General features: G+C 42.9%; 1 protein-coding gene and 9 non-coding genes across 10 annotated transcripts in view; all 10 read left to right on the top strand.

Moving 5' to 3' along the window:
• efl1 (elongation factor like GTPase 1) overlaps nucleotides 1-22,478 on the top strand; it is a 92,360-nt gene that overhangs the window by 56,120 nt on the left and 13,762 nt on the right. Inside the window, exons 15-16 of the mRNA XM_070828464.1 lie at nucleotides 8,500-8,631; nucleotides 10,624-10,771. Coding sequence (XP_070684565.1) covers nucleotides 8,500-8,631; nucleotides 10,624-10,771 — 280 coding nt within the window. The remainder of the gene's footprint in view (nucleotides 1-8,499; nucleotides 8,632-10,623; nucleotides 10,772-22,478) is intronic.
• LOC139206575 (U6 spliceosomal RNA) lies at nucleotides 193-299 on the top strand. Its single transcript, XR_011584899.1, has one exon. It is a non-coding gene; the product is annotated as a U6 spliceosomal RNA (small nuclear RNA).
• Nucleotides 749-855, top strand: LOC139206731 (U6 spliceosomal RNA). Its single transcript, XR_011585008.1, has one exon. It is a non-coding gene; the product is annotated as a U6 spliceosomal RNA (small nuclear RNA).
• Nucleotides 1,290-1,396, top strand: LOC139206564 (U6 spliceosomal RNA). Its single transcript, XR_011584888.1, has one exon. It is a non-coding gene; the product is annotated as a U6 spliceosomal RNA (small nuclear RNA).
• Nucleotides 1,831-1,937, top strand: LOC139206652 (U6 spliceosomal RNA). Its single transcript, XR_011584976.1, has one exon. It is a non-coding gene; the product is annotated as a U6 spliceosomal RNA (small nuclear RNA).
• LOC139206553 (U6 spliceosomal RNA) lies at nucleotides 2,494-2,600 on the top strand. The gene has a single exon (XR_011584877.1). It is a non-coding gene; the product is annotated as a U6 spliceosomal RNA (small nuclear RNA).
• Nucleotides 3,187-3,293, top strand: LOC139206541 (U6 spliceosomal RNA). The gene has a single exon (XR_011584866.1). It is a non-coding gene; the product is annotated as a U6 spliceosomal RNA (small nuclear RNA).
• LOC139206723 (U6 spliceosomal RNA) lies at nucleotides 3,743-3,849 on the top strand. The gene has a single exon (XR_011585006.1). It is a non-coding gene; the product is annotated as a U6 spliceosomal RNA (small nuclear RNA).
• Nucleotides 4,451-4,557, top strand: LOC139206791 (U6 spliceosomal RNA). Its single transcript, XR_011585020.1, has one exon. It is a non-coding gene; the product is annotated as a U6 spliceosomal RNA (small nuclear RNA).
• On the top strand, nucleotides 4,992-5,098 carry LOC139206784 (U6 spliceosomal RNA). Its single transcript, XR_011585019.1, has one exon. It is a non-coding gene; the product is annotated as a U6 spliceosomal RNA (small nuclear RNA).

Genomic DNA, 22,478 nt, shown 5'->3' with positions numbered 1-22,478 from the left:
GGTGCATTCATAAAGATGCAGACAGAATCAGCAGACTTACCAATAGCAAAGCTGATATGAAAAAGAGAGAGAGCAGTCTTCCCTATTGTCATGCTAATGCATGCTGCACACTGGTGTTTCCAGCCGCCACCGGTGGCAAGGAGTCCTCCTGCCAGCAGGGTAGTAAAATAGAGGCAGCACCTTGGTTCTGCTGTGCTTGCTCAGGCAGCACATATAATAAATTGGAATCGATACAGAGAAGATTAGCATGGCCCCTGCGAAAGGATGACACGCAAATTCGTGAAGCGTTTCCATTTTGACTTTCCTCTGTTAAGCTGAGCCGCTTGTTGAGCAATTGGTGGTGGTGATCTGCGTCTGGTTCGTGAGCACCTGGTCGGGGCCATGTGCGTCCTTGCGCAAGCAGCTGGAATCGCTGGTTGCGTGTCAACCCTGGGAGGGCGCAGTGAGCCAGTGAGCAGCAATGGTCAGTCCAGTGGTGCATGACAATCACAAAGCATTGCACTTGTGCATGTAGTGCATTCCTCTGGGATAGTTTTGACTCAAAGTGTATGAGGCAGGTGCATTCATAAAGATGCAGACAGAATCAGCAGACTTACCAATAGCAAAGCTGATATGAAAAAGAGAGAGAGCAGTCTTCCCTATTGTCATGCTAATGCATGCTGCACACTGGTGTTTCCAGCTGCCACCGGTGGCAAGGAGTCCTCCTGCCAGCAGGGTAGTAAAATAGAGGCAGCACCTTGGTTCTGCTGTGCTTGCTCAGGCAGCACATATAATAAATTGGAATCGATACAGAGAAGATTATCATGGCCCCTGCGAAAGGATGACACGCAAATTCGTGAAGTGTTTCCATTTTGACTTTCCTCTGTTAGGCTGAGCCGCTTGTTGAGCAATTGGTGGTGGTGATCTGCGTCTGGTTCGTGAGCACCTGGTCGGGGCCATGTGCGTCCTTGCGCAAGCAGCTGGAATCGCTGGTTGCGTGTCAACCCTTGGAGGGCGCAGTGAGCCAGTGAGCAGCAATGGTCAGTCCAGTGGTGCATGACAATCACAAAGCATTGCACTTGTGCATGTAGTGCATTCCTCTGGGATAGTATGAGGCAGGTGCATTCATAAAGATGCAGACAGAATCAGCAGACTTACCAATAGCAAAGCTGATATGAAAAAGAGAGAGAGCAGTCTTCCCTATTGTCATGCTAATGCATGCTGCACACTGGTGTTTCCAGCCGCCACCGGTGGCAAGGAGTCCTCCTGCCAGCAGGGTAGTAAAATAGAGGCAGCACCTTGGTTCTGCTGTGCTTGCTCAGGCAGCACATATAATAAATTGGAATCGATACAGAGAAGATTAGCATGGCCCCTGCGAAAGGATGACACGCAAATTCGTGAAGCGTTTCCATTTTGACTTTCCTCTGTTAGGCTGAGCCGCTTGTTGAGCAATTGGTGGTGGTGATCTGCGTCTGGTTCGTGAGCACCTGGTCGGGGCCATGTGCGTCCTTGCGCAAGCAGCTGGAATCGCTGGTTGCGTGTCAACCCTGGGAGGGCGCAGTGAGCCAGTGAGCAGCAATGGTCAGTCCAGTGGTGCATGACAATCACAAAGCATTGCACTTGTGCATGTAGTGCATTCCTCTGGGATAGTATGAGGCAGGTGCATTCATAAAGATGCAGACAGAATCAGCAGACTTACCAATAGCAAAGCTGATATGAAAAAGAGAGAGAGCAGTCTTCCCTATTGTCATGCTAATGCATACTGCACACTGGTGTTTCCAGCCGCCACCGGTGGCAAGGAGTCCTCCTGCCAGCAGGGTAGTAAAATAGAGGCAGCACCTTGGTTCTGCTGTGCTTGCTCAGGCAGCACATATAATAAATTGGAATCGATACAGAGAAGATTAGCATGGCCCCTGCAAAAGGATGACACGCAAATTCGTGAAGCGTTTCCATTTTGACTTTCCTCTGTTAAGCTGAGCCGCTTGTTGAGCAATTGGTGGTGGTGATCTGCGTCTGGTTCGTGAGCACCTGGTCGGGGCCACGTGCGTCCTTGCGCAAGCAGCTGGAATCGCTGGTTGCGTGTCAACCCTGGGAGGGCGCAGTGAGCTGACTTTCCTCTGTTAGGCTGAGCCGCTTGTTGAGCAATTGGTGGTGGTGATCTGCGTCTGGTCCTTGCGCAAGCAGCTGGAATCGCTGGTTGCGTGTCAACCCTGGGAGGGCGCAGTGAGCCAGTGAGCAGCAATGGTCAGTCCAGTGGTGCATGACAATCACAAAGCATTGCACTTGTGCATGTAGTGCATTCCTCTGGGATAGTATGAGGCAGGTGCATTCATAAAGATGCAGACAGAATCAGCAGACTTACCAATAGCAAAGCTGATATGAAAAAGAGAGAGAGCAGTCTTCCCTATTGTCATGCTAATGCATGCTGCACACTGGTGTTTCCAGCCGCCACCGGTGGCAAGGAGTCCTCCTGCCAGCAGGGTAGTAAAATAGAGGCAGCACCTTGGTTCTGCTGTGCTTGCTCAGGCAGCACATATAATAAATTGGAATCGATACAGAGAAGATTAGCATGGCCCCTGCGAAAGGATGACACGCAAATTCGTGAAGCGTTTCCATTTTGACTTTCCTCTGTTAAGCTGAGCCGCTTGTTGAGCAATTGGTGGTGGTGATCTGCGTCTGGTTCGTGAGCACCTGGTCGGGGCCATGTGCGTCCTTGCGCAAGCAGCTGGAATCGCTGGTTGCGTGTCAACCCTGGGAGGGCGCAGTGAGCTGACTTTCCTCTGTTAGGCTGAGCCGCTTGTTGAGCAATTGGTGGTGGTGATCTGCGTCTGGTTCGTGAGCACCTGGTCGGGGCCATGTGCGTCCTTGCGCAAGCAGCTGGAATCGCTGGTTGCGTGTCAACCCTGGGAGGGCGCAGTGAGCCAGTGAGCAGCAATGGTCAGTCCAGTGGTGCATGACAATCACAAAGCATTGCACTTGTGCATGTAGTGCATTCCTCTGGGATAGTATGAGGCAGGTGCATTCATAAAGATGCAGACAGAATCAGCAGACTTACCAATAGCAAAGCTGATATGAAAAAGAGAGAGAGCAGTCTTCCCTATTGTCATGCTAATGCATGATGCACACTGGTGTTTCCAGCCGCCACCGGTGGCAAGGAGTCCTCCTGCCAGCAGGGTAGTAAAATAGAGGCAGCACCTTGGTTCTGCTGTGCTTGCTCAGGCAGCACATATAATAAATTGGAATCGATACAGAGAAGATTAGCATGGCCCCTGCGAAAGGATGACACGCAAATTCGTGAAGCGTTTCCATTTTGACTTTCCTCTGTTAGGCTGAGCCGCTTGTTGAGCAATTGGTGGTGGTGATCTGCGTCTGGTTCGTGAGCACCTGGTCGGGGCCATGTGCGTCCTTGCGCAAGCAGCTGGAATCGCTGGTTGCGTGTCAACCCTGGAAGAGCGCAGTGAGCCAGTGAGCAGCAATGGTCAGTCCAGTGGTGCATGACAATCACAAAGCATTGCACTTGTGCATGTAGTGCATTCCTCTGGGATAGTTTTGACTCAAAGTGTATGAGGCAGGTGCATTCATAAAGATGCAGACAGAATCAGCAGACTTACCAATAGCAAAGCTGATATGAAAAAGAGAGAGAGCAGTCTTCCCTATTGTCATGCTAATGCATGATGCACACTGGTGTTTCCAGCCGCCACCGGTGGCAAGGAGTCCTCCTGCCAGCAGGGTAGTAAAATAGAGGCAGCACCTTGGTTCTGCTGTGCTTGCTCAGGCAGCACATATAATAAATTGGAATCAATACAGAGAAGATTAGCATGGCCCCTGCGAAAGGATGACACGCAAATTCGTGAAGCGTTTCCATTTTGACTTTCCTCTGTTAGGCTGAGCCGCTTGTTGAGCAATTGGTGGTGGTGATCTGCGTCTGGTTCGTGAGCACCTGGTCGGGGCCATGTGCGTCCTTGCGCAAGCAGCTGGAATCGCTGGTTGCGTGTCAACCCTGGGAGGGCGCAGTGAGCTCACTTTCCTCTGTTAGGCTGAGCCGCTTGTTGAGCAATTGGTGGTGGTGATCTGCGTCTGGTTCGTGAGCACCTGGTCGGGGCCATGTGCGTCCTTGCGCAAGCAGCTGGAATCGCTGGTTGCGTGTCAACCCTGGAAGGGCGCAGTGAGCCAGTGAGCAGCAATGGTCAGTCCAGTGGTGCATGACAATCACAAAGCATTGCACTTGTGCATGTAGTGCATTCCTCTGGGATAGTTTTGACTCAAAGTGTATGAGGCAGGTGCATTCATAAAGATGCAGACAGAATCAGCAGACTTACCAATAGCAAAGCTGATATGAAAAAGAGAGAGAGCAGTCTTCCCTATTGTCATGCTAATGCATGCTGCACACTGGTGTTTCCAGCCGCCACCGGTGGCAAGGAGTCCTCCTGCCAGCAGGGTAGTAAAATAGAGGCAGCACCTTGGTTCTGCTGTGCTTGCTCAGGCAGCACATATAATAAATTGGAATCGATACAGAGAAGATTAGCATGGCCCCTGCGAAAGGATGACACGCAAATTCGTGAAGCGTTTCCATTTTGACTTTCCTCTGTTAGGCTGAGCCGCTTGTTGAGCAATTGGTGGTGGTGATCTGCGTCTGGTTCGTGAGCACCTGGTCGGGGCCATGTGCGTCCTTGCGCAAGCAGCTGGAATCGCTGGTTGCGTGTCAACCCTGGGAGGGCGCAGTGAGCCAGTGAGCAGCAATGGTCAGTCCAGTGGTGCATGACAATCACAAAGCATTGCACTTGTGCATGTAGTGCATTCCTCTGGATTAGTATGAGGCAGGTGCATTCATAAAGATGCAGACAGAATCAGCAGACTTACCAATAGCAAAGCTGATATGAAAAAGAGAGAGAGCAGTCTTCCCTATTGTCATGCTAATGCATGCTGCACACTGGTGTTTCCAGCCGCCACCGGTGGCAAGGAGTCCTCCTGCCAGCAGGGTAGTAAAATAGAGGCAGCACCTTGGTTCTGCTGTGCTTGCTCAGGCAGCACATATAATAAATTGGAATCGATACAGAGAAGATTAGCATGGCCCCTGCGAAAGGATGACACGCAAATTCGTGAAGCGTTTCCATTTTGACTTTCCTCCGTTAAGCTGAGCCGCTTGTTGAGCAATTGGTGGTGGTGATCTGCGTCTGGTTCGTGAGCACCTGGTCGGGGCCATGTGTGTCCTGCGCAAGCAGCTGGAGTCGCTGGTTGCGTGTCAACCCTGGGAGGGCACAGTGAGCCAGTGAGCAGCAATGGTCAGTCCAGCGGTGCAGCACTGCACTTATGCATGTAGTGCATTCCTCTGGGATAGTTTTGACTGAAAGTCTTAATATAAGCATATACTTTGTTAGTCAAAATACATTTGTTTGAATGCTGCTCATTTAAGTGAGTCAGCATCGGAAACTGGAGAGTTTGATGCTTTTGCTTTCAAGTCTAAAGTCAAGTCATTTGGCAGTGAATTCTCAATTAGCCAACAGTCACACCCAGGCCAAGCCTTTAGTCATCATTCTTGTGACTTACTGTAAGTCGGACTCAAGTACAAGTCTCGCTTCTGAAGTGCTGCAGTTGAGACCATGTGGAGTAAGTGTTTTCAGTCAGTATATCCAATCACATTGTTGTCTTAGCTCATTTGCAAATATCAATAAAACCGAGATTAGTCTTTGTTTTTTTGAATTGTAAAGCTGAAGGAAAGTTTTTGCTGCTTATGGTACACTCAATACATGTATTTCATGGGCTGGAATTTCCTTTGACAAAATTAAAGCACTGGTGAATATGTTTTATATTGCTCCTCATGTCCACAGGTATGCAAATAACAGTGGAAATGTCCTGTGATCCAAATAAACAAAACCAGTACTCTTCCCACAACTGTCAGATTTAGCTTGAGATGTAAGAGGAGCTTCGCTGCACAAGTGTGGAACTGGATGATGCAAAAGACTGGAGAAGAATCGATTAACAGAAGCCTTGAGCCCTTTCTTGTTGATGGCTCTCATCCCTCTCCAAGTGAACCTCAGGATGTTCTAACAGGCTCTGTCTATATCTTGCTCTTAAGTTTTTGTTTGTTTTTTTAAGGAGATGTGACCTTACCCACATAACACCCACAGTAGGTTCCTGAAAATCAGCATTGCTTTTCCACAGCAGCAAATCTAACTGCCTAGTAACCAGGATTTTATTAGTGGGAATCATTTTTTGCCAAAAGATCATCAAATATGTGTTTTGGATAAATCCTTGCAGTCCAGTCATTTCAATTCATACAATTCATTGATTTTACTTATCTGTTTCTATTAAAGATCACCAGTGTGTTGTAAAAGCAAGCCAAAACACAAAAATGCACTATAGTCAACATAACTCAAAAGCCTTATTGTTGCTTTCTGCATATTCCCAAAAGAAGGGAAACTAGATATACAGTTATAACTACAGTTGTCAAAAGTTGTCAACAGTTGAATTGAAAATACCGAAGCAATAATGAAAATAGATCTACAATCAGGGATACAACGAGGAAGAAAATAAACTTGCTGGAATGTCATTCAGTCTAGCAGTGAACCCCCCACATGACTGGAGGCAAACTCACAAGCAGACAGCACTATGCGAGTGGATGTCAGAACAGCTGATGATGATGAACTCCTTTAATGATAGAAGTTGACGTTAAACTAGCAAGCTTTTTACCTCAGACCACATCTAATAGCTGGGTAGCTTGTGCATTGTTTAGTTAACCAACACAAGTAAAGTTAATCATGTTGACAGCTGTGATTAAGCACCATAATGTTACACGTATCCAGAATTAGGGTTCTTTCACACCTAACCGTACGCCATTGTAAAAGCTGTAAACTGAACCCTGTAGCAGACCAAACAACCGAACTTAGCACGTCTGAAAAGGTGGGCCTTGGTCTACATTCAAGCAGACTCGTATACTAGTATTGTACAATAGCATGACATTGGCGTGGCAAGAGAGAGATGTGGTACATATAGCAAGTTATCCTTCAACAAAACTATAGTCACATTTCTACAATTGCAAAACCAGATGCAGTTGCTCACTGGGCCATAATCATATTAAGGTCATGAAAATATAACACTGAAACAGATTGTTTTTATGTATTAGCTAATTATAGATAATTGTTCAGGTGGGAAATTAATGATATACAGAAAGAAATAACCATGGAAACAATGGATTTTAACAACAATGGTTTTTACACAAAGAAATAAATGACGTCATGTGTAACATTTCGCCAAAATGACATGAAGTTAAGTTAAGTAGTTAAGAATTTGTTGTATACAGCGTTTCACAATGTTTAAAAGGTTTTCGCTTACTCAACAACTCATACAAATTCTGGGATTTCTTAAGGACTTCTTGGGATATTGTGGTCACTTTAATTGGTGAAATCAGTTGAAACAGTGTGACAGTGTGTTCAAACATGTGTTTCCCTTCACAAGTCAGACAGCCCAAACACATGATTTGCATTACTGTGGACCTTTTTCTTCACATTTAATTGTCTATATAAGTTCTGCATTGTCACACTGACTGCAAAAGCCTTTGTAACACTACTAATTCTGTGTTTGGTTATCTTATTTTTAAAGCATCCCTGTGTTATTTGTGTTAAACTTGAACAGGAGGTAGAGATGTGAAAATGTGTATAACAATTGGCTATTCAGGAATAATATTTTGGGTGTGTATGGTTAAAACCACAGTAGACACACACAAATGGACAAAAGCAACAGCAGCAAATAGTATTTTGGAGGCAGTGATGTACATCAGTAAAACTGTTAAGAATCCTGTCAGACCCATGGACAGAGAGATTATCGTTGCAGCCAAGGGTGCTCTTTTGCTGAAAGATAGATCACAGAGCTCTCTCTCTCTCTGTGTCTCTGTGTCTCTGTCTGTCTTGGAGGAAAATGGCGCAACAGTAATCACATTATTTTTTGGAGCATCTGTATTGTGTATTTGGGCTTATGGTGTAAAAGGCAGGTGTATTCCATGTGAACCCTCCCAGACTCCTCCCAGCCCACTTTCCCTTTGCTCTCCAAAAGTTGCCTCTGCACAACTTTTGCTGTTATGTATTACCAAGGACTGAGGGTAATCCCTCAATGCATCCCTGTTATGAGGTACTAAGATGCAAGGAAAAGACTCAAGTGACTGAGATATTGATGCAATTTAAGAGTCTTGGTTTGCACCAAGTTCGCTGGGAGCTGGTTTCTAGCCAGCTGGCAGCCAATAGGCCTGTGGTAAGGAGTAGCAATTCTGAGTGACTGCTATTGTACATGAAAATAAAACAAACATAATGTATACATCCATATGTATTCGTCATGGGACCTCATCCAGAGATGCATGACAGAGTTAGGAGTGAGAGTTAGAGTGAGGGGACAGTAATGAAAGATTACGGTTATGTGTATGAACGAGTCAGCCACTCTTTGATTGTGGCGACAAAAAAGAAATGCACTAACCCTACTGTGATGTTGTTTAGTGTTATCTGATGTTCTTCTGCTATCTATTCCTATCAGGTATTGGAGGTCTGGAGGAGTGTGTCTTGAAGTCGGCAACCCTGTCAACCTCCCCCGCCTGCCCACCCTTCACCCCTCTCAACTTTGAGGCCACGCCCATTGTACGGGTTGCAATAGAACCCAAACATCCAAGTAGGTGTTGGAAGTCTCACACACACACACACAATTAATTTTTTAGTTTTACATTTTACGTAACTCTAAATATTTGGGGAATATCTATCTATATCGATAGATAGTACACACCACACTGACAGTAAGATTCATTCTGTTGTCAGACAGACAGTTCGGCCAACAATAACACCGAAAAGGCTGATTTATAGTGATTTATAGTACAAAACAATACAAATGAAATCTGCTACTGATGTACTGGCACGACATCTAGAAAGAGTGGACAACGCCAGAATTTCTGTGGTAATAAAATGCAAGGAGATCCTGTGTTTACAATTGTGACAGAAATCTCCAAGCACTAGGTTTGCATCAAAACTGTACCTTTTTCAATAGAGGTTAAAAATACATACAAGTAATTATAGCAGCAGGACAGTGCACATGGGAGTTAAAATAAAGTACTTTGTGTGTTCATAGTAATGAAGGAACATGTCACCTAGTGGGGCTTATTGATGTGTTTAATAGATTTTGTACAACAGTGGAGTTTTATGGCACAGAGGAATAATATATATATATATATATATATATATATATATATATATATTCGGATACACAAACAATACTTGTCTGTAGGACACATCTAGTTTTGGTTTTGCTCTGTTCATAGGATTATTGACAAGGATATAATGCAGAATATCACTAACCCTATCCTTTGATGGTCCATTAGTCTGATTTTGTGAGCGTGTTCCAAATCACTACATAGCATTGGGTCTAGACCCTGTGCCTTCGAATGGGGACCGCATGTGGCATTAAACAATCAAACAAAGCCGGAGCCCTGTCTCACATGGAAGTTAAGCATATTAAAGGTTTCTTTTACCTAAAACAACACACGAAGGCCATTCTGCAGCTTATCTGTCAGCTACAAGTAACTACAACAAAATGCACCAGTGTTAAAGCAAATTCTCTATACTCCCACACAGATTTATGACAACAATCTAAAATAGTTCAGTAGAAAGAAAGAAAAAACTTTCAATATTTCTTCTAAGCCTTCAGTGAATACCTTCAAGGCCCGTAGGGTCCACCTCTGCTACGTAGTGATCTATTACCTAGTGCACTGAACTCCAAACTGATTTGAGGCACTTCTATTTTTAGCCATGCTACACGTTGCAATATTCGTCTACTGTTTAGTCAGTCAACCATTTGGTCGAGACTGAAATAACTCAACAACTCTTGGATAGATGAAATTTGTGGTGCTCAAAAAGAATTCTAATGACTTTGGTGATTCTCTGACTTTTCATCTTGCGCCATCAGCAGGTCAAAATCTTTACCTATCAGGGGAAATATCTCAACATCTACTGAGCAACATCTACTGCAGGCATTTATGGTCTTCAGAAGATAAATCTTAATGACTTAAGTGATCTTCTGATTTGTAGTGCCACCATGAGGTTGATATTTGTAGTTTTAAATGATGGATTGTCATGAACTTTGGTACTCACATTAATGTTCTCCATGTGATGAATTGTAATAACCATGGTTCTCCATCATTTTCTGTCATTTTATTTTCACTGTGATTGGCCCAGCTGTTTCAGAACAATGAGACCAATGATGTGACTGGCTGAGAGTGTATTTAGTAGTCACCACAACTTCTTATCTATATTCCACTTCTCTAAACCCCTTTGTGATGCTGTACATGCATGGACCAAAATAGCAGGTGGAGATGCCCAAACACGCAGTGTGCCAAGGCTTGATAGTCTGTAAATCAATGTGCTTGCACAATGAAAATATGACACTTAGTCTTGTTGGATTTAAGCTTTGAAGCCAAAAGAACAGAAACACAATCATAAATCCCTCTGTAATTAGGATCACTCAGTTTTAAAGGATTACGAGAAAAAGCCACCATCCCATCTACTACGGGTGCACTGATACCATTTTTCCTCACCCTGTAGATGTTATAGCCACTAAACATCTAATGCAGACAAACCAATAACTTGGTTCTCAACTTATTTGTTTGTCCATCAGGTGAGATGCCAAAGCTGGTGCGTGGGATGCGTTTGTTGAACCAGGCAGATCCCTGTGCTGAGGTTCTGATCCAGGAAACGGGTGAACATGTTCTGGTGACTGCTGGTGAAGTTCATCTCCAACGCTGCCTGGACGATCTCCAAGACCGGTCAGTGTGTGTGCCTGCCAATATTCTTTTGCTATTTGCAACTCTGCTCCTTGAGTGGTGTCTGCTTTGATTCAAATCCATTTTTGTACTTGTCCATATGTGGCATTTCTGTCTAAGTCAGATTGTCTCTATTTGTCTTTGGGCTTCTGTGTACTGACTGTATGTATTTGGTTACAGTTTGTTGTGCAGGTTGTATACAGTGTGTGTCATACACAAAGAGTGCAAGAGTATGAGTGAGAGTGAGTGTATAGGGGCCCATATGTATGATGTGATTAAGTCATTGTATTTGGAGAATAGGTTTGCTGTTAAAATTGGAGAAAAAACGTAACTCTTCACAGATAGAAGTGGTGCTCATCAGGGGTGTAATTTAAGTACAACTTTAATGTTTATTTAAATGATTGTACTGTTCACTTGGATCAATGTGCTGCTCCTGGCAGTGAAGTCTCTGTTTTATACTGATGACCTTGTTCTGCCATCTCCTACTGAAGGATTATTGCAGCAGCTGGACATGTAGAAAAGTGCTGTCAGAACTGGTCCCTTGCAGTGAAATGGAAAAAAACTGGTCATGATTTTTCAAAAACATCCTTGGTTTCTGGAGAACAAACACCAGTTTACTATAAAAAATCACTGAACGCGGCATGATTTATACCTGCCTTGGGGTAACCGTAACAACATTGGAGGGTTTCAACATGGCAGTGAATGCCCTAAAAGAAAAAGCCTGAAGAGCCCTGAATGCAATTAAAAGAAAACAATTATCTGCAAATTGATATTAAAATCTGGTTTGAAATATTTAATAGTGTCATCCAGCCCATTGTGCTGTATGTTAGTGAATTATATAGTCCCCTCAGACATCATGGCTATATAGAATCTTTACATGCAGAAGTCTAAAGATACATTTTACATGTACACAGAAAAAAACTACAAATGCACATAGAGCAGAATTAGGCGTATGCCCACTGATAATAAACATTCAAAAGAGAGCCCATTTTTTATTTACCTTAAATCCAGATACCCTGCTTTCCAAAGGCCTTCAAGCCCAAGAGCTGAGCCCAGAAAGGAGCCCCCTACGTCAGTTAGTGCTGAGACTAACTGTACCCCCTCTGACACACTTTGACCAGTCTCACAACATTACTGCTTTCCAAACACCAGTCAGAGTAAAACAAACACAATGTAGAGAAACCTATTTGGAACATTGGAAAGAAGAAACCAAATTCCAAAGTAGGCTAGAGTGTTATCTGGCCCTTGAAAGAGATTATGAGTTGGCAGACTACCTCTCCTCTGACATAGAACACAGAGACCAGCTTTAACCAATTACAGGCTTAGTGACCACAAACTGAACATCAAAAAAGGAAGACAAAAAAAATCATGGCAACCCAAAGGAGACAGAATATGTGGTCACAGTTGAGACAGAGATGCATTATCTCGTACAATGAAATAAGGAACATTTACTTCAGCAAATTCAACTCCGTAATCTCAGAATCCAAAGAGCTTTATTACCTCTCAAAAATTAAAATATATCTAGTAGTAGGAGATGGGGCATATCTTGTTTTCCAGTCTGTATCAATATGCCACAACCTGAGAGAGGGAGGGGCAGACTCTTTCTTTCTCTTTCTCTCTTAGAAGTTAAACTGAATTGGTGAGGGGGGTAAGGGGAGTGGGGCTGTTCTCATTCCAATTTCAGCGCTATCATTATCTGGCAATCATTACATATTGACTGCTGCCTCTGTCTGTCTGGCCACTGCCAGTCCCTGCAGAAGAACAACACAGACTCATTGACAGGAAAATTCGATTTTGTCCCAGTGTGTCTGCTGCGTTCTCATATGAAAATACAAATTCAGCTAAGACCAAATTGAGAGACAGGTTTGTTCTTGTTTTCAGAGCAACTATGGAGCTTCACTTGAGACCCTTTTGTAAAACACTGGACTTGCCATTAACATTTACAGGATACATTTCCAAATGAATACAAATAAACATTCGGTTTCAAGAAATGTTTTTTTTTGTATTGGAACCACTTACAAAAACAAGTATGGTGAACTGCTTGAAGAACATTTTGAAAAAAACAGAGATAGACAAAGAGGGGATACAGTCAGCTCAGATTGTTAATACAGACCTCAAGGTTTGACACACAGGCTAATGCTTGTTACAGGCATTTTACTAAAGCTAAATAGATTATTCATTTAGACTTGTTTTACAGGAGGTTATGTGATAAACTATGTCTTGCCCTGGGCAAAGGAACTTTCTGGAGTCTTCTCTGGTTGCCTCCAGGTGACAAAACTCGAGCAAGTAACCTCACCTGGCGAAGCCATCGTCCATCACGTAACTCCCGTAAAACCACAGTCATCCACTGACCACTGTCGTCATTAATCTTTTGTTCCTTAAAAATGGAGTCATGGTGTCAATGGGTGTTGAGTCACCCCCGTGTAGCAATGGTTCGTTAACACACCAGGCTATCATGTGAGTCGTTAGGGTGACACCATGAAGCATGCGACTTAACGACTCACATGACGACTGGTTAATGACACGCATAGGACCCAACCAGGGCCTAACGACCCAGTTTTTATATGCCTGACCTCCCTACCAGTCAGTTAGAACTGAAGATGAGAGGCGAAACGTCTTCATGTACCTTCAACAAGTCCAGTTGACTCAACTCTTAAGGAATAACTATGACCTGGATAACTGAGAATCTTCACAGACATCTTTAGTGTTTTTACAAATACAACATATGGGAAATATCAATTTGTGAGCTTTGGAGGTGCTGGTGGACTTTGGTACGTTTAGACAATTTAGCTTAGGAGTCCACCCCCTGTCCAGTTTCCGGTGTCTGCGCCATGCTAAGCTATCCAGCTGCTAACGGTAGCTTCATATCTACTGCACAGATGTGAAAGTGGTGTCCTCCCTCTCATCTAACTCTCCCCAAAGCAGTGAACAGGCCTGTTTTGAACTAATAATTGCCCTTTGAAAAAGACAGTTTTGCCTATAGTTGTGGTCAAATGTTACTTTGTAACTAGTTAGTAACTAATTAGGATTAGTTCATATGAAGCATACCCAAGCCTGTATATTAAACTCATGATGAAATGTTGTGTTCCACATTATGTGAAATGGGTGCATGTGCTGTCTTTTGTCCTCCACATCATGTCTTGGATGTGCATGCAATGTTTAATATCTTGTGTGTGGCTATGCAGTTTTAAAGGCAGACTATGTCAGTTACAATGAGAAGTACCTCTGTGTATAGAGATGCCGTTACAGAAGGTAAACACAGAAAGGCAATTGCTGAGAAAATGCAGGCCATGAAAAGCATCAAAAATGGGGTTTAATAAAATTAAACTCTTAATTCTTTGTGAAGCTGCATTGGCTCTTCTTGAGAATTTCTGCAAGATCAATGAAGATTTGTATAAAAATAACTTTAGCTCCAAAACAATTACACACCAGCATGCCAGCACTCCCTTGGTCGAATAAATAAATCAACTCCATCCCCGCCCTTCTTAACATGAACGAGGACACTCTGCTCCACCAGGTGTTTTCTCCAACCTCAGTTATACACCCGGTGACATGCATACCAACCCCATCACTGATTGGTCCCTCCAATCAGACTGCCTTCGAAACCCCTACAATCAGTAGCACCTGGACTTGTTTAAACACAAAGAGGAAAACCAATTAAATGCACACCATCAAAACAACTGGGCCTCGGATTTTTCATGACCAGCTTAAAAACCATGACAAATTACAGGAGGGAACAAGAGAAGTAAAAGCAGTCATTATGTCGGAAGTGTTAGAGTATGTATGAATGATTGCATAGTAAGTGGGGTGTTGTGAGGCAAAATGGAAAGCAAAGGAAAAACAAGTGGGGTGCACACTCATTTCAGGGAAGACCAGACCAAGGTGTTACCAATAAACTTTCTGGCATCAGCCACACACAACACAACGACAAGCAACCATACCAGCAACCACACCAGCAGCCAAAAGACGTGGGGTCGACAAAATATAGACAAATGAGAAATACACAACCTTGTTTTCCTCTTTAGCTGCAGCTGCATGGATGAATCACTATCAAGACAACCACATGCTCTACATAAATTATATCAAACATACAGCCTTCCTAACCTCTCAAATATACAAACAGGGCCTACTGCATATAAGAATAAAACAGAAGATACATGTGATTGCCTGTTCTTCTGGGGCTCTGTTTGTAGCCAACATTATAAAAGGCTGCTGGTTGCAGTGGTAGGTGGAAACAGACGGTGTTTGAGAGATTGATGACCTCCCCTACCCTTCAGCCTGACCTTCCTCGAAACCTCATCTGTATATGTTAGAATTGTAATACCCAAAGTATTGATTAAAGGAGAATGCATTTGTCATTTATGTAATCCATCAAAGTACTCTGGCCCATCTTTTATGTAACAAGTGCAACTGTCTTTACTAACAATGAGATTAGCACATTTTATAAATGGTAATCCGTATCCTTATTATCCCACGTGTTGCCTGTACATTTTGCTGAATCATCAGCTTTGGAACATTCCACACGATGTGTGATAGCATGTTTTTAGCCTCAGCTGGATGTGGCAATGTGGAGAACATCTCAGCTGCCTTTGCCATTTCAGGGGGGGAATAGAAGTCAACTGATAGGAAAGTCAGAGTAGTATTCCCCAAGCACTGCTGCTGACATTACACATTATATTAGACAGTTAACGGTGTGTAATTTTGTATCTTTCTAGGTATCTGTGTATATTCCAGCAGTAAGATGTGTAAGTGACTGAAACCTGTTGCACGAGTAAGAAATATTATACATGGAACGGACTGAGTAGGTATAGTCAAAAGGACCCCCCCCCACACACAAATATTAGCAGTTTGCGATATACCCCAAAAAACACACCAGTGGCTGTATTTCCATGATACTATATGAAAGTTTTCTTCACATTTGGTCTGAACACACCTTTAGTCATAACTTTCAGCATTTTGCATTGAGAATAAATTTCCATAAAACCATTTACTCCAGATGCTTCCAGACCATGCCTTATAATCAATAGTCATGATCAGCATGCATAAGTGGTGTCTAACATGACAGCTGACCATTAGGATCAGATTACAAGAGTGAAAAGAAGGTTTAGCAGCACCAGAGTGGGTCAAGAAAAATACATCATGTCCTTTCAGAATGAATTTCCTGTGCACAGTAGGGTTCGGGTTCATCATTTCAGCCCTGCAGAGACCTCTAGATAGTACTAGTACTATCCCATGACACCAGAACAAACTTTATAAGTTGTATAGTATGGTATAGTAGAACCTATCTTACCTTGAAAATAACAGCATATGGCATGCCTAGTTAGATATGTAGTATCAGCCAGTGGATAAAGTGAATGAAAACTGGTCTAGGGTTCAAATAATACTATGCTATAATGTGCTATTATTTGAATTTTAATGGTCAGATGTATTTAAATTATAATGTATTAAGATTGTGTTTTAAAAAATCAGCAAATCTCTGAATCGAACATAGAATATAATATCTTGTGTAAATAGAGGGACATTGGTAGTGATAACAACAACTCTCACCTCACGTCACTTTTGACATTATCCTGCAACCTGAACAATTAGATTTGATTGAATGTGCTTATTGACCAAAAGCACAAAACATCCACTTGTACTCTAAGTGCAATAAAGAGACGGCGGATATTGATTCAACCAAAACAGATCTGGAAATGAGCAGAGACACGGAAAGACACATTAGCTGAAAGCAAATGATTCAATGGGTTTTCAAGTTATCAGCACCCTTTATTTGTCATTGTACAAAAGTATGTGGTAGTGCCATCTTGCTACACACACACACATACATATTGCATATGTAACATAAACATTTAGAATAAAATAAGGTGAAATAAAATAGATGAAATAAGATAACAATGTATATTTATTTATATAAACCTAAACACGTATACACCCAGAAGCTGTTCACAGTATGTGCAATGTAAGTGTAAAGTTTGATGTCATGCATTTATGGTGGAGTTTGGAGAATGAGTTGAGGAGTATCACAGACTGAGGAATGAAGCTTTGTAGTCTGGTGGTATGACAGTGGATACTTCTGCGTCATTTGCCAAACAGCAGGGTAAACAGGCTGTGGCTCGGGTGGACATTGGCTTTTAGTATCCTTTGACCTATGTGCAGACACCTCATCTCAGCCTATCACCAATGCTGGGTAGATGATACCAGTGTTTGTTTTTTTTCCGGGTGATTTTAGTTGCCTGCTGCAAAGCCCACCTCTCCTCGGCCATGCTCATCCCATGCCAGTTTGTAATGAGCACAGATCACTGGGGGGGCTCCAGTGTTCAGCACTAGCATGAAGGAGAAGCCAATTTGATCTGCCAGGCATCTGTTAGTAAGGAAGAAGAAAGCATTAAAAAGGATTTTTAAAGACAACTCACAGGGTGAAACAGGGTCAGTCAAAGCACAGGACTCAAAGAGCAGTGAAGTGCATCATACCCTGTGTGCGTAGTACATGCTGACGCACTTTGTTGGGGGGGCAAGAAGAAGTGTGCAGTGCACCCATTGTGCACCTGAATATAGAGTGGAATCCATTACCATACATTATATGGGTGGGTGTTAGTGGCTGGTGCTGGTCATGCTTAATCATAGCCGTGCCTTTTATTCCCCTTCCCCACACTGTCAATTTGGTAAGTGAGTTGATAGTCAGGACTAAGATTTGAATGCAGTGTATGTAGAGTGCAACAAGTGACAGCCCAGATATTTTTTATTTGGATTCATGTTCCTGTACATTTTGAAAATCTGGTGGGTGTAACTTTTTATAAGCTTGTTAACATTGACTGTCCTTTCTCAGAAGCAGTGGTGGAATTATCATGTTATTATAATGTCAATGTTGCAAAAGTGTCTGATTTTGACACAAGAGCCATGGTTCCTCATGTAAAATTACTGATGTTGAGAGCCCATGCTGCTTTCCCTCTGTTCAGGGGACAGATACATCACATCTTGGAAATTGGGGTTTTGTACAAACAAAACGCAAATCTTGATCTAAGAAATCAAAAAGTTAAACTGCTTCACAGGATATCCCGGAATAGTGTTCTTTCTTACTCTACTTTTTTCCCCATTTGTTTTCTTTGTTAGAAGCAGAATAAGCAAAGTTGCTCCTTAAATGCTCCTTTGATGTGCAACTGAAAAAAAGACACACATGCTACTCCTTTTACTTTAGCACAGGAGTTTTATAAACTAGCACATTTCCATGTGCTGTATGATTAATTCAGAGCACATTTGGTTGGCTTATTCTTACCTGAGCTATTGCCAGTACATCCAGCAAATTGAATGATAAGATACATTGCAGTCCATTATGGATGCATATTTAGCTAATTTCAAGGGAACAGTAATAGACTATATACGTGACAGAAGTTGATTCATTAACAACCTTACACCCAAGGCAAAAGTGACATAACAACTTAGCTGCTTAAAGATGGCTAAGCCAGACAGAGGTGTTTAGTACCACCTATAGGGGAAGTGACTAGATTCGTGAAAATACCACATGCATGTACATTCATATCTGTACTTATAGTACTTATGAGACATGAGTACTGGAGACAACAAAAAGCAGTTTAGCATCTAACCGACATGAAAAAACAAGATAACTATGCACTGTACATATGTTTGAATAGACAGTAAGGGGCAGATATAGATATGCTATGGTATATAAAGTGTTAACTGTGTGAACAAAAAGTGTCACCATGGTGCAGAGTTCAGCAAGATGACAGCTGAGAGGAAGAAACTGTTACAGAGTCCTGTCGCACCTCTCTGGAGGGCAATGGGCCATTCTGCAGTTTTTACCACCCTCTGCGGTGTGCTCTGGTCAAAGACAGAGCAGTGGCCAAAGCACACTGTGATGCATTTGGTAAGCATAGTCTCAGTGGTGTCAGTCTGAGGAGACAGATGGACCTGTTTTTGGAAGTCCAGCCCTTTGTTGTTTTTAGTGTTAAGGGCACACCACATCACCAGGTGGTGGGCCGCTTCCTAGTAGGCCGACTCATTGTTGTTGATGCCAACCACTATTGTGCCATCTGCAAATTTGATAGGATAGGAGAGAGCTCCACACACAGACCCATGGGTGCCGGATTTCAGGGAGAGGGTTGAGAAGGTGTGGTTGTCTCGCTTAACATAGCAGGATCTGTTGGTGACAAAGTCTAGTATCCAGCTGTAGAGAGAAGTGCCAATGGCAAGGTCACCTAGTTTGGAGATCTTCTTGGAGGGAATAATGGTTGTGAATGCTGAACTGAAGACCATAAACAGAATTCTTACGTAGGTGTTGCTGTTGTCCAGGTGGGACAAGTATGTGATATCCTCAACTGTTGGATGACGTCCAGTGTGGGTGGTATGCAGGTTTTAGGATGAGCTAGGACCAGCCTCTTGAAGCACCTCATGATGATAGGGGTTAATGCAACAGGGCGAAGGTCCTTTAGGCTCGGTGCAGTGGAGTGTTTTTGGACACACAATTGTAGTTGTTTCTAAAACATGTGGGGACAGCTACTTGGGCCAGTGACAAGCTGGCAAGTTGAACACTCAGTTAACTGCCTAACTCAGGCCCTGACAAGGTGTCCAGGGATGCCAGCAGCATTGAGCAGCCTTACTTGCATTGACTTATGTTCATTATACTTGGAAAAACAACGTCTGAAATGCTCCTGCCACACATACCACATGTGCACGTGTGTGTATGTGAATATACACTTAACAATCCTCCTTACACACACACACATGCATGCAAACAGATTTAGCTCAAGAATACAAAGAGCACTTTTTGTCTGCTGGACTGTGTTCTTTTTACATTTAATAATTACTAAAGTCTTGTATCTGTGTGTTTTTTTAGTAATTGATAAAGACTTTTAGTCATTTCATCGGTTTGAAATCAAGCATATTTCAGAAAGGGGTCAGCCTCAAAGAAACACTTCAAAGTACAAATAAGTTCACAAGGAGAGTGTGGAAAGGAGGAAAAGAGTGAAAAATGAGGGAATGAGATCGAAAACTTGTAATAGGCCGGTTTTGGCAGAGCAACATCGAGCACATCTCGGCACATATGACTGGTGTTTGGGTGCTTCTGTTCACAGAGATAAACACAGTTATATAAAGTTAACTGTAAGACTCAGACTGTGCTGTCCTACTGAAATCTAAATATCTTTTAAGTTGTTGCAGCAAATTTGTTGGCATACAGTTGCTCATATACAGTTACAGAGCAGCATCATACATTTGGGGTCATGTCGGAGTCCAGTACTCACCCTCTCCTTTAGCTGCAGGTTTTGGCAGTGGCCTTCTGCAGCCAAAAACAAAGCTATAAGAGTGGTGAGAGTGAACCAGAACAGTAAAGTTGTGAGCCGGACGGCTAAACAAAGAGCTGAAACTTGAAAATATAATTGGTGAGGTGACTTTTATTTTTCAGGTAACTTAATATATAATTGATTATATAATAAGAATATGATACAAATAAAAATAATGTACTAATACTTTGCGGAGCAGTTTGCCTACAGTTAATTGGTTCTTTTTGCTGTCTGAGGCATGATTTGGGAGTAAGCCTCAGTCTGTCACATCAGTGTACTCTCTTGCCTGTTGCACTGTATTTGTGGGATTCCAGCAGAAGAAAGGAGGCCATGTGTAATGCTGCTTCTATGTTTAGAGCTAGGCCAGACAGCTTTCAACAAAGATGGCAAAGGAGGACAGGGGCTAGCCTGCTGGCTGGCTACTTAGCTCACAGGGTGGTTTCCTGATTGGCTCAGTGGATGACTTGAGCCATGGCTAGATGCCTAGATCATTGTTTTTTGGTTTGGCTCATTGGTTGGTCATTTGATGGTCCATTAGATGTTTTCATAGCTAGGTGACTGGCTCATAAAGTGGCTGTTTGGCTAGCTGATTGGTTGACCAACTGACTAACTTGGTTGGCTGGCTCATTGACTGGTTAGGTGACTGGTTGGCATGTCCGCCGGCCGATGGCAGTCTGAGCCCTTTGTGACATCGCTGGCAAGCAGGCTGACCTGCAGTGTGTCACGCTCAGAATGAGGTCAGCTCTGCACAGCCACTCAGATGAGCACGAGAGTGTGACATCACAGCCCCAGCACTCTAAGGGGATTAACTCACACTCTTTCGCTCTCTCATGCTCTCTCTCTCTCTCTCTATATCTATCTCTATCTCTGGCTCTGTCCCCTTTGCTCTGTATCTCTCACTCTCTCTTTCCTTCTCTGTCATCAGAACTTGGCCAGGTGCCAAGTATTCTGAGGCTGCTCAGAAATGCAATTAATAGACAATTCACTCCTTCCAGGAATAGGGAATTTTGGGATCTTAAGAGTTGATACAAATTCAATAATTTCATTTATTATTTGGGAAGGCCAAAGCATGTGTACATTTTTATCCGTCACTATTACTGTTTATTTGTTTATGATAAACTGACTGTTTATTTGTTTGTACTCTGCAGTTTTTACTCACATTATAAATGGCCTTTCTAGTTATTTCAACTACTCAAAGCACTTTACATGACATCCTCATTCACACAGGAGGGATCTAATTTGGAGGAGACTATTCTTTCATACTCATCTCATTCACACACTGAAGCTATGCTTCAGGAGCAAGTTGGGGTTCAGTGTCTTGTCCAAGGACACTTCGACATGTTGACCCATAGGGGATCGAACCCCCGACCTTCTGATTGAGGGACGACCCACTGAGCCACAGGTTTGCAGGTCCCTGGCTGGGCGGAGCAGCCAATCAGCTAACCTGGCACACCTGGCCAGTGCACCAGGGTATATAGGCCGGCCTGGAGAACCAGATCGCTCTCTCTTCGCACATCCAGCCATACATGCTCTTTGTTTTCTGTAAATAAAATGGTTGTTGCTTGCAGTGGAGCTTTTTGCACCCCTTCCTTTGTTGTGGCCTAGGAGCCAGCCATGACAGTGGTTGTATTGGTTGGGTTTTTTCAGCAATTGAATTGCTTCTAATGTCACCTGTTGCTTGCTTGCTTTACAATGCATATGAATAGGCATAGGCAGACGGGCGCATTTCAAAGGTTAAGTTGTTACATCCGTTCCACGGGACCTTCTAGTATCTTTAACTTATTTTAAATCACTAACTGAGTACAAGAGGTTGCAAATATCACTGGCAGGGATAGTGAGTGACTGGAATTACCTGTTTACTGTTGTTGTTTACTAGATTAGATAAGCATGTGTCTGTCTGTGTCTTTGTGTCTGTATTTGTTCGTAATGCCGTCTCAGCCCTGTGTCTGCACCACCTTAACACAAATGTAAACACACATCTTTTTTGGAGTGACCCAGTGACCCTGGGTCAGCCAAGCTGCTTCTGAGTTGTTGAGTAAAGCCTATAATACAGACAGACAGCCTAATCAGTGTCGATGTTCCATCCCGTGCAGAGAGCCAGCATCCTTTTTTTTCTTATTGCCGCTATAAATATAGTCACACTGACTGCCAACAATTAAGTTGTTTTGTTTAAGTTGTTTCACCTCAGACAAGTTAATATCAGTGAGATTTAAAATTCTGTTTTGGAAATACATTTGTGTTAATGTTTAGACATAAAGGAAATTCTATAATTATGTCATTGTCAATAAATCCTATGAAAAGACCAAAATCAAAAAGAACTCAGTTCTTTCTGACTTCTAAATGTTGGGTCACAAATGTGTAGTGTAATTGTGTCAAACAGCCGGGCACTGTAGTTTTTAGCAAATGCTTTTCAA

This window comes from Pempheris klunzingeri, chromosome 1 (genome assembly GCF_042242105.1).
Source record: "Pempheris klunzingeri isolate RE-2024b chromosome 1, fPemKlu1.hap1, whole genome shotgun sequence".
NCBI classification, from domain to species: domain Eukaryota; kingdom Metazoa; phylum Chordata; class Actinopteri; order Acropomatiformes; family Pempheridae; genus Pempheris; species Pempheris klunzingeri.
This window is presented reverse-complemented; position numbering and strand designations above follow the sequence as displayed.